Below are 15,176 nucleotides of genomic sequence, written 5' to 3'. Positions count from 1 at the left end.
ACTACCAGGCGTCTGTGAGTTCTAGTCCCGCTTTAGGCAGGAGAGCTATTTGGGTGACTTTGGGCCAGTCCTTCTCTCTCGGCCCAGCTCACCTCACAGGGTGGTTCTTGTGGAGAAAACAGGAGGAGAAAGGTGAGTTGGATGTGTTCATCACTTTCGAGTTGTTTTAAAAAATAATATAGGCGGGATACAGATAAATAAAAGTGCAAAACTCTTTAGGGAATTAAGACCCAATGGCCCAGCTCTGTGGAATAAGTTACATTAGAAAAGAAAAGTTCTAGACAATGACTTTTGCAATTAAAAAAAAAACCCAAATTGTCTCACTTCGTCTTGAGTCCCTCATCACCCCAAAACTAGCCCTTACATGCAAGATCACCTTGATTGATCTCCTGTTTGCCCTAAGTATGTAGTGGCTTTTTCACAGAGGAAACCGCATTCCTTACTAATACGGATGAGGTTACCTAGTTTGGTTAATGAAACGCCTGCAAGAAAACCACTCGGCTCAGAGAGCAACAAGGGGCCCCCACAGATTATACTGAACACACCAAATGTCCCAAGACGTGGTTTTATAAGGACTTGGGCCATGAAGGGGGTGCCCAACCCAATGCCCTCCTCAACCCCCTGATGCTCTAGAACGGCCAGTTCCCAGACTGGCAGCTCCAACACGGCCCGAGACTGCCAAATGAGAGAAACCAATTGGCAAGGAAAAGATTTGCTAGGACTTTTAAAAACCTTTCTTTTGAAAGGGGGGTGGAAAAAATGAAACCCTTTCCATGAACAAAAGAACATCCCCCCGTCGCCAATCAGTCTCGTGGGAACCAGAGCTTTGCCCAGAACAGGGGAAATGAAAAGGAAAGGGAGAAAAAAAAAGGAAAACGAAAGAAATGAGTTTGGTTTTTTTTTGCTTAGTTACAAAAGAACCTCAGCAGCTGCTGTTCCTCTTCTTTTATCTTCAGGAAGAGTAAAAGAAAGGAATCCAATTTGGGGTGGGGGGAGCAATGTCTCTTCACCCCCCAAATAATCAAGGATTATTTCTTTTTTCTCGGGAGTTATTTTGTGGAGGGCTTTCTACTGAGGAAGGAGCTGATAAAAGGTACTTGATAGTACAGGCAGTCCTCGACTTATGACAACTGACCCCCAAATTTCTAAGCAAGGCAGTTGCGAAGTGAGTTTTGCCCCATTTTTACGACTTAGTTAGTCACAGGACTGTTAAGTGAGCCTGGCTTCCCCTTTGACTTTGCTGGTCAGAAGGTCGTAAAACAGGAACCCCGGGGATGCTGCGACTAATATTGTATATTAATTTTTTAAATTTTTTAAAAAAACAATTAAAAGAAGAAAAAAGTTGGAGGACGTGACCTCCATAGGCTTGGAACTTAACTTTCCACTTCTTTTAAAGAAAGAAGTAAAAATGACCAAGGTAATAATGAGTAAAAACTGTCATGAAGTCACAGTTTTGTTAATGGTGGCCTGATGCCAGCACAGAAACCCAATTGAAATGAAGAGTTACTTCATCGTGGTTAAAATTACAAACGCACACACACACACACACACACACACACAAAATTCCTGGATTAAATTTAATCCTGCCCTACTGCATTCAAAATAACAAGCTTTCTTTTTTTTAATCTTGCCGACCCTTCGTTCGGAAAGACTTCTAGCGAGGCCATTCCCTGATAAATCCACTTTAATCGTGCTAAAATCTTATTTACTTTTGCAGCAACAGGTCTGATAAAATGACCAGTTCATGCTTCTGTGTAGCTTTGTCCCGTTCTCTTTTTATTTTAAGCTCTGAACAAGTAAACAGAGCCCAAAAGGTACACGGAGCTGTGTTATTTCAGCTCGGTGCTGCTGTTCGTATAATTGTCAAGCCCTGTATTATTTTTTTTGCAGTTCAAAATATTCTCATTCTCCCCCCTCCCCCCCCCTCTGTCCCTCTCTCTCTCTCTCTCTCTTTCTGTCTCTCTCTCTTGCTCACTCTGTCTCTCCATTTCTCTCTCTCTCTCTCACTCTATCCCTCTCTCTCTCACACACACTCTCTCTCTCTCTGTCTCTCCGTTTTTCTCTCACACTTTCTCTGTCTGTCTCTGTCTCTTCCTGTCTCTCTCTCTCACTCTCTCTGTCTCTCTATTTCTCTCTCTCTGTCTCCATCTCTCTCTCTCACACTCACTCTCTCTCTGTGTCTCTCCGTTTTTCTCTCACACTTTCTCTCTCTGTCTCTCTCTGTCTGTCTGTCTCTCTCTCTGCCTGTCCCTCTGTCTTCCTGTCTCCCTCTGTCTCTCTCTCTCACTCTGTCTCTGTCCCTCTCTGTCTCTCTCTCTCTCTGTGTCTCTCCATTTCTCTCTCTCTCTCTCTCTCTCCCCCGTCTCTCTCTCTCACTCACTCTGTCTCTCCATTTCTCTCTCTCTGTGTCTCTGTCTGTCTGTCCCTCTGTCTCTCTCTCTCTTTCACCCTCTCTGTGTCTCTCCGTTTCTCTCTCACACTTTCTCTCTCTCTGTGTCTCTGTCCCTCTCTCTCTGTCTGTCCCTCTGTCTCCCTGTCTCTGTCTCCCTCTCTCTCTCTCACTCTGTCTCTGTCCCTCTCTGTCTCTCTCTCTCTCTCTGTGTGTCTCTCCATTTCTCTCTCTCTCTGTCTCTGTCTGTCTGTCCCTCTGTCTCCCTCTCTCTCTCTCTCACTCACCCTCTCTGTGTCTCTCTGTTTCTCTCTCACTCTTTCTCTCTCTCTGTCTGTCTGTCTATCTCTCTGTCTCCCTGTCTCTCTCTCTCTCTCTATGTACGTTCTTAAGTGCAAAATCCACATAGGAGTTTAGAACGGAACACATCCCCACACCCACACGCAGACACACAGACACACACACACACATTTCCTTACCCTGTTGGCCGTCACGGCAAGGTTCTGCAGGTTCTGCAATGCCCCGATCTCCGCCGGTATGCAAGTCAAGAGGTTGTGGCTAAGATCCAGATTGCGAAGTTTCCGGCAGAAGAAGAGCTGGGTGGGCACCTTCTCGATCTTGTTGCGGTTCAGGTAAAGGCGCTCCAGGTTGGTCAGGTTGCCGATCTGCACGGGGATGTAGGCAATTTGGTTGTACCAGAGCTTAAGGCAGGTGAGGCGGTGGAGGTGCTGGAAGCTGATGATCTCCTCGATGGTCTTGAGGTTGTTGTCTTTGAGGTCGATCTCCTGGAGGTTGTGGAGGCTGAAGGTGGAGTGAGGGATGCGCTCCAGGTCGCAGCGGATGAGCTCCAGCTCCGTCAAGTTGACCATCTTCTTCAGGCTGTTGAGCACCATGAGCTTGGTGCCTTCGTTGTTGATGGAGAGCTTCTGCAGGTGGACACCCACGTCCGTCACCACCTGGGGCAGCTTGGTCAGGTTGCTCTTCAACCTCAAGACTTTGAGCCTCTTCAGCTCCCGCAGGCCGTCGATCACGATGTAGCGGTTGTTTTCGGCACTCAGGTTCCCCGTCAGGTGAAGCTCTCCCAGGTTCTTCAGGCTGTAAATCCACAAGGGGATCTCCTTGATGTCCGTGAACTTGATGTGTAAGGATTTCAGGTTCTCCCTCAAGAAGGCCAGAGCCGGGGCCTCGATTTTGGCCGCCGTGTGGTACAGCCAGAGTTCCTTGAGGCTGGTGAGCTGGGCGATGCTGGGCGGGATGGTGACGTCGGGAATGAGCTCCAGTTTTAAGACCTCCAGCTCCAGCAGGTCGAAGACCGTGTCGGGAATGCCACTCAGCATGAACAGATGCAGCTCCAGCTTGTCCTGGGAGTTCTTGGTGATCCGTTGGCGCAGCTTCTCCAGCGTCCACTCGTTGTTGAGGTTCAACTGCCGGAGCTTGTTCTCGCTCACCTCCGAGAGGAAGACGGCGAAACGCTTGGAGTAGAGAGGGTCATATTGGTCGATCAGGTGGAGCATGAAGGCAAAGTCGTTCTTGACGTCGGGAATGTCGCTGTAGCTGCTCTCCTCCCGGATGGACTCGAAGGAGTACTTCTTGAGGGATCTCCGGAGCATCCACCAGAGGGTGTACATGCAGATCAGGCCATAGAGGACCACCAGGCTGATGTAGAAGGACGCCAAGATCTTGAAGAGGGTGGCCAGCGGGTGAGCGCAGCGGTACATGCGGTAGCCAGTCAGGCTCTCAATGTCCACCTTGCAGTCGATGTCAAAGGTGATGTTGTTGACGTAGTAGACCGTGTAGCAAATGATGAGGATGAACTTGATGACCTTGATGATGGTCTGCCTCATGTAGAGGCGGTAGACAATGTCTCCTTCTTCCACATGGGTCCGGAACTTCTTGACCTTCTCGAAGAGAGCTTTGGCCTGCTCCCCTTCCTTCTTGTCCAGGACGCCATTCTCCGTGCGGTCCACGATGCCTTGCTCGATCCGAGACTTGGTCCTCTGCAGCATCGGGGCGGTGGCCTCCACATCTTCGCTGACGTTGGAGGACTTCTTCTCCATGGAGCCGTTCATCTTCCCGAAGGCCGGCTTAGGATCGCTCTCCTCCACCACCGTCTCAGACAGAGCCCGCGTGGTCCACGGAGAGTCGAAGCACTTCAAGAGGATGGAGACAAAGTGCTCCAGCTTGGAGCTAGTCCTGGGAAACTTGAACCAGAAGTTGCTACAAGCCAGGAAGATGAGTGTGTGCAGCAGGACGAGGTAGGGGAAATATTTGGCAAACCAGTGAAGGCGGTTTTCGTAACACACGGCATCCACATAGTTGTATTGGTGGCGGTCGAGTTCGTACTTGATCCCGGTGGGTCCAGGGTCCAGGTTCGTCCCCAGGGAAGCATTATAGTAACGGGAGTCCACGCTTGCAGCTGTCCATTCGCGGGAAGAGTCGTTGCAAACGTCTTTGGTGACCCATTTGCAAGGCAAGCAAATCATTTTGTCCTGGGTGACCTGGAGAGTCCCACCAAAGACTGCGATCATTAACATCACGATGGAGATGTAGTCCGTAAAGACGTCCCACCAGGGCTTCAGGATGCGGTACGCCGGCTGGGTATCGGCGAAGTAGCGCAATTCCGTGACGGGAATCATGGCTCACCTGCAAGAGAGAGAAATCGATCAGCAGATGTGGCCAGCATACATAAGGAAGAATTATTTGGCTTTCAAAGTGCTCTGAATCCTGCTGGCCACATTTATTAATTCAACACATGGCATAAAACAGGGGTCCCCAACCTCCAGGCCACAGGGCCCCTCCAGGCCTTGAGCAGGCCATGGAATCGAGCACATGTGACAGCACAGACTATCATGTCAGCCCTAGTCCTTCTCTTCGTTCAAACAAACCCGATTCCTGCAACCATTCTTCATAGGTTTTAGCAAAGCAGAAACAAGGGAGGCGCCCATGACTAAACTCCAAAGCCCATTCCCCTCCCATCATTGTCCACCAGGACTTGTCCCCTTGAGAGACAACCAGAAGTTTCTCATGGCAGTTGAGGGCAGATACATCTGAAGGATAAATTCTACAGAGGAATGATTGAGACTGTCATCTGCACCTCTATAACTGTCTGGTTTGGTTGTGCAACCCAACAGGACAGACACGGACCCCAGAGAGTGATTAGGACTGCAGAAAAAATAATTGCTACTAATCTGCCTTCAATCAAGGACCTGTTTGATGAGTCAAAAATATAAAAATATTTACAGACCCCTCACATCCCGGACATAAACTGTTTCAAATCCTACCCTCACAGGCCAAGGCGAATGCTTTGAGCTGGTTTCCTGTTTCATGTAATTATGTTTAATTAAAGAATCCTGAAATATATTTATATATAATTGAACACAAGTAAGGCAGATTTTCCAAGGGAGTCAGGTGAGTACAGAATGCTGCAAACATTTGCAGTGATTCGCAACGTCCCACCGTGACGGGGTTGCATTTTTCGATGGTTTTGTTGCAACTGGCATGTTCTGGGTTTTTGGCAAAACCGCTGCCTTTGGCAAACCATTCGTTCACTCAACAACCACTGCCAAAAAGGTTGTAAAATCAGATGGGTCATGTGAAAAATCAATTTTATAACCGTAATGGGCAAGTTCCATTATGGCCATAGATCAAAGACTACCTGTATAGAAGTCAGTCAGCCTTAATCTGCCGTATTAATGCAGGATCAGAAGACTGAAGAAGCATTCATTAACTTGAGAGTTTGATTTTCTTCCTGCAGGGGTTATTCATTTCACCTCCAGTTTTTTTTTTCTCTCAGGGACGAAGACACAAAAATTAAAGCAATCTAGGATCGTAAATATGCATTCAGCCAAATCGAGATCTGTGCGGTTTTGTTTTTTGTTTTTAGCAGCCGCCTGCAAGCTTCCCTTCACCACCCAACCCTATGTCAACCTTTATACATCCCCTGAAATAAATCACGGCTTTCAAAATTCAGAAGTCCTACTTCGGAATACAAGGGAAGCAAAGAAAACCGAAGAGGAAAAAAAAAACCATGCAGTTTCAATCAGCTGACAAGTCTGGCCAGGCCGGCCTTATTTATTTAAACTTACGACTGCAGGAAACGCGTTCCTTTGCATGACCCAGATTCGTTTTTCGGCACGAACAATTTCAGGCAAGTGGGAAGAAAGCTCTGAAAAGGATCTTTAATTTTCAAGGTCCAAAGAGAACAATGAAGAGTCTCAATTATATTGGCTGAAAAGATTTCTCTACTCAATTCGGTGTCTGGATAGTTTGACAATTACTTCCATTCACACAGGGAGTCCTTGTCCTAAGCGAGACAAGGCATGTTACCCCATCTGATGGCCTTCCTTGCCCCAGTTGTTAAATGAATCACTGCAGCTGTTAAGCCAGCATCCCTGGTTTAGCCCAGCTCTACAGAGCTCTATTCAGAAGCAAGAATTTGCAAACCCACCTGTTTAAACCTTCTAAATTTGGGTTTGGTGGTTCATCTAAAGTTCTTCCTTAATTTTGCCCAATTTCCCAGCTGGAAAATCTTACCTCCTGGACACTTGGCAGATTTCAAAAGGATAAAAAAAAATTGCCCAACAATTATCTGATTTATAAACAGGGCTCTCTCTTTCTCTCTCTCCCTGCTACAGCTGTGGGTGGGCTGTTTTTCTCCAAAAATGAGAGCTTTTGAAATGCAGCTTCGTTAAGATTTTTTTTGTTCCAGCACCAAAAAGAGAGACATGGTCAGAAGTTCTCAGGACGTAAAAATTCAGCCTGGTTCATTCTATTCCTTTTAGTTTTTTTCCCCTCCCAGGTAAGGATTTTGTAAATGTTTTTTTTCTTCCTTTTTTTTCCAACGGAAGAAAAATCTCAAGTTTTCTCAAAAACAAGCAAAAACATGAAGAAGATCTGGTTGGGGAAAAACTAATAAGGAAACCAATTCCCAAGGTTTTCAGCACTGTTCTGAAGCAGTCACAATCGCAGAATTGTGCACAGCTATCCTTAAAGAGGAAGAAAAATTCAAGGATGTGTTTGGAAAGCTCCAGAAGGCAGCCTGCGGAACACCACTTAAATCGACTTTGTATTTTCCAGAAAAGTATGCCCTGGTGACTCCTTGCTACACAAACAGCTGTTTGTGTGGCCAAATATCACTATTTAAATCAATTAAAAAGATTCTAATGCTGCATTCAAGTCTGTGTTGTGCTCTTAATGGAAAATCACTTTGGGCTCCTTGGTGGTCTCTGAGCGCTATTGTTTTTCTTGCTGACGTTTCATGACTTAAATAGGTTGCATCATCAAGAGAGCGGGCATTGCTTTTAGCATTGATGATGTTACCTAGTTGGGTCATAAAATGTCTGCAAGAAACCAGTCCTCCATGACTTACAACCATTAGCCTAGTGACTGTTCAAAGTTACCGTGGCACAAACCATGCTTTGCAAATCACAACCGCTGGGCTCCTTCAAAAGCTAAAATCAATGAAGAATTGTTACGCGAGAGCCTGGGATGAGTGCTATCAAACTTGGTTGGCTTATTTGTGGGGCAGTTTGGTGTGTGAGTATGACATGTGAGCCCAGCCAGTGGCTAACAGGGATTGTCAAGAGTTCAGACCCCTGTAGAGATTCAACTTGGCTCCTCGTCTACAAACGGACGGCGTTCTACCTTGCACACTTTTCCAGGTTCTGATGCTCAAAATAACCCATTGGGACTACAAGTCCCAGAATTCCTAGCCAGGATGGCTAACGTGTTTCAGAAGAAAAGAATTGGAAGGGACCTTGGAGGTCTTCTAATCTAACCCAGTTTCATTGGATTTGTGCTGATTTCTTTGCGGGTTTGGGTTTGTAATCAGTTTAACGTGGGTTTTTATTCCGTTTTGTTGGACACACCACCCAGACTCCACAGGAGTTGGGGCGACTGTAATTACATTTAACCATAAACCGATAAATAATAATAGAAAAAGCAGAAAGATGGGGCAAGCTCTTCCTGATCATGCTGCTTTCCCTAGCAAATCGATAGGTAGGTTTGCACCTGATGCTGCAGTCGGGATGGATTTGGGTGAAGCAGAGAAAGCATGTTTCAGTTCAATGCCAAGCGATGCAAAATGCAAGCTAAATGAAAAGCCCTGTTTCCCCCTTCCTGGAATTTGACTGGAGAGGTACCCTTAAGGTTGGCGCAGAAATGGGCAGCCGGGAACAAGGCACACCGGTGCAATGACACAGTCCCATGAGCCAGCCGTGCTGCTTGTGAGCGAGGAAAGTGCCAAGTCACCGTGATCTTGTGCATTGTCCTTTCAAGGGCAGGATTTTTACAGTTCAGCAGTGAAAGGAGAAACAGGTGGGGTGCAGGACCAAAGCTGGGGTGGCAATGGAGGCCAGGGGGCTTCCCAGCATTAAACCATGATCTGTCCCAAGTCCAGCATTATTCCCCCCCCCCTCCCACACACACACACAGGGCAAGTGATCTTCAGCTCTGCAAACTTAGTGAGAAATGAGATCTCCAACTTTGGAGTGCCGGTGTGTCCTTCAGCTGAAAAATATAGGTAGTCCTTGACTGGCGACCAAAATTGACAACCCCCCCCCCCAAATTTCTTTCTTTTTTTATGTTGACATTTTTCTGCTTTATTTGGAGAGAATAAATCCTCCCTTCCTTCTTCTCTTTCTCCTCCCTCCTTCCTTCTTTCCTCCCTCCCTCCCTCCCTCCCTTCTTCTTCCTTTTCCCTCCCTCCCTTTTTCCTTCCTTCTTCCCTTTCTCCTCCCTTCTTTCGTTTCTTCTATTTCCTTTTTCTTTCTCCTCCCTCCTTTCTCCTCCCTTCTTCCTTCTCCCTCTTTCCTTCCTTCTTCTCTCTTCCTCTCTCTTTCCTTCTTTCTTTTCCCTCCCTCCCTCTTTCCTTCCTTCTTCCCTTTCTCCTCCCTTCTTTCGTTTCTTCTACTTCCTTTTTCTTTCTCCTCCCTCTTTCCTTCCTTCTTCTATTTCTCCTCCTTCCTCCTCTTTCTACTCCCTTCTTCTTTCTCCCTCTTTCCTTCCTTCTTCTCTCTTCCTCTTTCCTTCCTTCTCCCTCCCTTTGTTTCTTCTACTTCCCTCCTTCCTTCTTCTTTCTCCTCCCTCTTCCTCCTTCTTTCTCCTCCCTCCCTCCCTTCTTTTTTTCCTCCCTCCCTCTTTCCTTCCTCTCTTTCTCCCCCCAAATTCCTGTTGTTCTGTTAAACTCACTTAGCAACAAAAATGTGGGGTTTTTTTTTGTTTTGCAACAAAAAAAGTTGCGTTTTAACGGGGCAAATGAAGGAAGTGAAGCTGCTGATGGGATCCCTGCCTGCCCCACGAATTATAGTTGTAGGAAGGACAGAGGACAACTTCAGGGTTTCTAAACCCTGAAGACTTTCGCTTATTTCATGGATTCGGTTTTCTCAGGTGCAAATTCTAGAAGGTGGGAATCCTAAAGCCCAGCAAGTACGACATTCGAGGCGCTACTTTTTCCCCGGATTGCAAAATGAGGGAAAGGCCTACTTCCCCCCTTGCCCTCCCCTCCCCCCTCCCCCAGGTAGTGTGCTCACACCTTTAAAGTTGCAATACAGGTTGCCCATGGCTTATGGCCATAACTGGGCCCGGAATGATGGTCAGGAGTCATTCGAGTCGGTCAAGGAAGCCGGGTGACCAGAAGTCAAGTTTCTGGACTTTTTCACAGCCATCGTAAAGCAGACCCCTTCATTTCAAGTGGGACAAATGCCAAGAGTAAAAGAAGCCATCATAAATCATGGTTTAGGTGTCCTCCAAACCTGATCTAGCCAATAGGAAATGAATGACATGATCGCGGTGGTGGGAGAGATCCTTTATGACGGCCTGGGTATTTCATTCACTGCCAAGCACCCGTTCTGTGGCTGTCGCTAACTGTGAACGGCCGTTAAGGGAGGACTATCTGAATTGCTTTACTGGAGCATTCCTTCGCCTGCGCTGCGGTTTCAACTTCTTTAATGAGTTGCTGTTGCAGAGCGCACACACACACAAACACACCCACGCTGAGATGCGCGAGAAGAACGAGAGCCGCTTGGCACCACTTGCAATATTTTGCCCTCCGTGAGGTGTTAATAGTAGTCAGTCATTAAGAAGAGGAGCTGAGATTTCCTCCACCCCGAGCAAAGCTACGCGCAGCCTTCAATCTCCAGGAAATACAACAGGTTTTTTGGGTTTTTGTGGGTTTTTTTGGGGGGGGGGCAGGGGGGAATGGCAACTTCATTTCCAAGCTGCAGAACCAGCTTCTCAAAGAGCTGAAGAGGGAATAATGGATGATTCCATTATTCTAGCCACAGGGAGGTGGGGGGAAATCTTGGTGGGGTGTGTGTGTGTGTTTGTTCCTTTCCTCATTTTACGACACACTCGAACCCAACAGAGCCTCTTCCACACTGAGGAGTCCACCGCTTGGACTTAAGGGAGCCTCTGGAGACGGTGGGCTTGCCGTGAAGGTCTACCAGATGGGGGAAGATCAACTTTTAGCAATAAACCTGCTTTTGGGGAAAGAGCACTTCAGAGTAGTGCCAGAGGCAGTCCTCAACTTGCAACCATTCGTTTGGTGACGGCTTGAAGTTAAAATGGCACTGCAAAAGAGCACTTTACAACTACCCTCGGCACTTACAACAGACTGCAGCCTCCCCAGTGTCATAAATGCCATCAAAATTGCATTTATGGCATGATGGGGGCCATGGGGCCACCCTTTTGTGATAAACAAAAGACACTGGAGGAAGCTGGATCCGCTTAATGCAGCAGCAGCAAAAAAAGGTCATAAAACGGGGCAGACCTCACTGAACAACTGCCTCGCTTAGCAACAAAACTCTTGAGGCTTAATGCCAAGGATTCCCCGTTCTGGATCGGGAAGGCAAGCGGTTTGTACGGAACGGCTCCATCGTCCAATGTAAAGGACGTGCCACTCGCCCCACCCATCTCCCACAGGCGGTCCTCGACTTATGACGGAGCCCAAAATTTCTGTTGCTTCTCAAGACAACCGTTAAGTGAATGTTGCCCCATTTACACGACTTTCTTGCCACGCTGGGCTAAGCAGTTGTTAAAGTTAGTAATACAGTTGTGAATGTGACTCCTGCAAGACCTGTGCTGGTCAGGAGGTCGCCAGAGAGGGAATCACGCGACCCCTGGGGATGCTTGTGAAGGTCGTAAGTGTGAAAACGGCCCTACGTGACTTCCGACTTCCATTCCATTACCATACGTCTCTTCCACCCACGGAGAGCTTGCTTGCCCCTCCCCCCATTTTCTGGATTCAAAGAAAGGAGGATGGCCTTACCAAACCGGTCATTCCTGGGATGGCCCCCCCTCTCTTCCCCCCAAAAATGGTTGCTGGTTTTTCTTCTCTCTCCTCTCTGCTATCTGCACTTCAGCAGTCTGTGCTGGAGTTCAAAATTATTGGCCCGGGAGTGATCCTGAGTCGGGAGCCGGTCTCCAAACGCCATGGAAGTCGTTTTCCTGAAAGAGAAACCTTCCCGTCAGGGCTCAATTTTCAAAACTAATGCTCAAAAGAACAACTAAAGCAGGTGGTGATTAAACTTTTAAACTTGAAAGTTAAAAAAAGTTCGCCAAACCGCTTTGAAATTCCTCCAAATCCTGAATATTGAAAATGCTAGCTATAGCGAAAAAGTCCGAAGTTAACTTCCCATCTCTCAGGAATAGATGACCCCCGTATAAGAAATTTCTGGATTTCCATGTTTAGCACTTATTCCTACTTGGGAATTCTCCAAAGACACGGCCTTCAACTCCCAGAATGCTTAGCACACGCCCAAGTTCACCAGGGGGGGTTGCTGGGAGCTGAAAGCTGGCAGCCGGCTGACTGACAGTTTTTCTAGCTTCACGATGGAGAAGATGGAGCCAGGTTAGTTTGGTGTACCATAAGTCAGCCCCTACAAACTGGCACATTGCAGAATAACAGAATTGAAAGGAACCTTGGAGGTCTTCTAGTCTAACCCCCTGCTCAAGCACACCTTACACCATTCTAGACAAATGTCTCGTCTTGTAAACCTCCTGTGATGAAGGACAATTTCTGGAGGGAAGCCACCCCACTGGTTCATTGTTCTCACCCTCAACCTTAAAACAATTATCTCTATAAAAAGAAGCATTAAAGCCAATTTTACATCTGTTTACTTTGATTTGAATTATCAGAACATCTAAACTGTTGTTGTTTTTTCCTTTTCTCGCCCCACCTGTTTTAATGATGATGTTTTATGACATGTTTTTGTTCTGTCGTTTATTTCTGTTCTATAATCCTTGGGAGATGTTTTGGCATTGAAAGGGGCAAATAGCAATAAACGCATAAAAATACATCAATCCGAGGCTTCCTTCATGTGCTGAGATGTGAATTCTAACAACAAAAACTTCAACAGGTTAGGAAGGCTCTTTGTGAAGAAGACACAGGCGGCACAGTACAACATCTCCATCCATCAGGAGGAATGTAACCGCGTTTTTTCTGCCTCACCAATTTTATTAAACAGATTTCTGATGCATCTGATTAAGTCATCTACACTGTGTGGAAGCTTCTGCCTTTTATTAATGCAGGAAAGTTGAGAAGATGCTAACGGATTTTTTTTTTTGCTCCCTTAGAATGGTGGCAGCTAAATTTGATAAATAAAAATATACTCTGCAGAATTATACACCCCGTTTCTGACTCCTAAATAACCCGACCAAAACATCCTTTCCCCCATTCAATTCCTCTTTTCTGACACCTTTCAACAGCTGCCCTTCCCCAGCAGCCAAACAAAGGAGAAGCTGCAAAATGTGCATGTTGTGTGTGTGTGTTTCTTTTTTAAAGTTCCCGGAATCTTCTATCTTGTCCATCTTGCACCCGGATCAGCCTTGTTTATTTTCTCCATCTTTGTCTTAAAGGACATTCTGGCATTGTTCCTGGAATGACAACACTCGGCTATGTTCCTCTTTCCTTCCCTCCCAACCACTCCAGGGAGAGCATCACCCCAGATGAACCAGCGGAAGGGATGCACAGACAATTTGCACAAACGCACGCCAGGCTAGAATTGGTGCAAAGGTACCGGCAGGACCACGGAGGGCGGGCGTCTCCCACAACCCAGCCTTTTTGAAGTAAAAACAATGTCGGTTGAAAGCTGGGCCGGAAAATGCAAAGTTAGTCACCTAGTTGCTCCCCTTCTGCCTTAAAACCTGCCCAGACCTACGTTAATTTCGGCAGCCAGCCAGTCCTATTTTCCTTCACACATTCCCTCCATCTTTTTCCTGCTCCACCCAGTTTCACCTTTCCAGGTGACTGGATTAAGCACCCGCCACCCCCGCAAAATGCCTTCAGGTTTGGTCCAACTCTGAAGTCAAACCCTGCCCTGCCGCAACCCAAGATTTTAGCTGGGCCAGCTTTCGACTTTCCTTTCCAGCTCTTTTGCCTCCTTTCCACTCTCGGGGCAGGGACTAGTAACATGGCCAGTCCTTTCCCACTTTGCCAAGATTTCCCAATCTCTCCTTTCATCTTTTGCGCGCGCGCGCGCACACACACACACACACAAACACACAGATCCCTCATGGGCTGCCCCAAGGCTCTTTCCTACCCCACCCCAGAAATTCCTAAAATGCATTTAGGTCTCTGGGGTTGCACCTTCTTTGCAGGGTTCAAAAGCCAGAGGAGGGAGGGGAGGAGGGGTGTGTGTGGCTCTCTGACCTACCTGATTTTCTCACCCCCTAACCCACTGGAAGCCCCCTCCCCATTAGAATCAGTCAAGCCCCCCCCCCATGTGTTAAGTTCATGCCTTTTTTTTTTAGTGCTCCTCCCTTCTGACGTCTCTCTTCACCTAAAGTGACTCGTTTGGGGTATTTTTCTTTCTGGGGTCGAGCCCACCCATCCCCCAACTCTTTCCCCCAGCCTCCCTCTCTCCCCCTGACTGTCTCTGGGTTGTTGCCCGGCCTCCCCCTCCTCCAGGAGCCCCCAAATCTGCCCTCCTTGGCAATGCCATAAACACCCCAGCCCTCCTCCCTCCATGGCCCCCACCCCGTCTCCCCTTCCCCCTCCCCGCCTCTCCCCAAACTCCCCACTTGCTTCCCCGCAGGGCTCCCAAGGAAGCCGGTCCAGAGCCCCCTTTGCCTCATCCCACGGAGCCGCTTCAGCCAGCCTGGCATCAAACCAGCCAGGTCGCTAGTCCTCTTGAAGGTCTGCCTCCCGCCCATGTGGCTGGGCACAGCAGCCCCCCCCCCACCCCCCGCCAAGTCCTTGCCTGTCCAAACACCCCCCCACTCCCCAAAATCAGGGGTCCCAGGAAACCAGAAATGTGGGGAGGGGGAAAACGCCTCTTCTCTTCTATTAACGAAGTTACTAGTCCTCAGGGGTCCTGAGCCTGCACTGTTCGGGGGGAGGGGGGGCAAAGAGGCGAGTCTGCGCGTGCGGGGCTCCCCCCCACCCCTCCCTCCTTCTCTTCCCTCCCCTCTTTTTGTCCCCCCTCCCTCTCTCACCCCACCCCCCGTCGCCCCCTGCCCCATAGCCCCTGAGCCAAGTTCCTAGTCCTCAAGCTTTCCAGGTCTGCCCTTCCCAACGGGGTTACTGCTCCCGTCTGCGGGAAGTGGGGGGGGGTCCCCCCTCGCCCCCTCCCCTCCTGTCCTTCCCCCCGCACCCACCTGGTGGCGCCTCCCGCGGCGGAGCTCCGTCTTTTGTCCGCCCCTCAGTCCCTCATTGCACCACTCCGCGGCGACGCCCCACCCCGGAACTGACCTCACCCGGCCGGCCTGGGCACCCCTCGCGGCGGCGGCGGCGGCGGCAGCGATGGAGGCGGCGGCGGCGGCGGCGAAGAGCGAAGACCGCGCGAGGCCG

The 15,176-nt window shown here is 48.4% G+C and overlaps 1 protein-coding gene across 2 annotated transcripts in view; it reads right to left on the bottom strand.

Annotated features, from left to right (window-relative positions):
* LRRC8A (leucine rich repeat containing 8 VRAC subunit A) overlaps positions 1-15,176 on the bottom strand; it is a 19,493-nt gene extending 4,317 nt beyond the window's left edge. Inside the window, exons 1-3 of one of the 2 annotated variants that reach the window (XM_026689940.2) lie at positions 15,078-15,176; positions 11,655-11,833; positions 2,869-5,032 (exon numbers count right to left, since the gene is read on the bottom strand). In XM_026689940.2, coding sequence (XP_026545725.1) covers positions 2,869-5,025 — 2,157 coding nt within the window. In that variant the 5' untranslated portion in view covers positions 5,026-5,032; positions 11,655-11,833; positions 15,078-15,176. Of the gene's footprint in view, positions 1-2,868; positions 5,033-11,654; positions 11,834-14,983 lie in introns of both variants that reach the window. The other variant, XM_026689939.2, reaches the window with a different exon arrangement.

Source organism: Notechis scutatus, chromosome 15 (genome assembly GCF_049901735.1).
Source record: "Notechis scutatus isolate UNSWTSFEM ecotype Mainland chromosome 15, rNotScu1.2, whole genome shotgun sequence".
NCBI classification, from domain to species: domain Eukaryota; kingdom Metazoa; phylum Chordata; class Lepidosauria; order Squamata; family Elapidae; genus Notechis; species Notechis scutatus.
The sequence above is the reverse complement of the archived record's forward strand: the minus strand, read 5'-3'. Positions and strand labels throughout refer to the sequence as shown.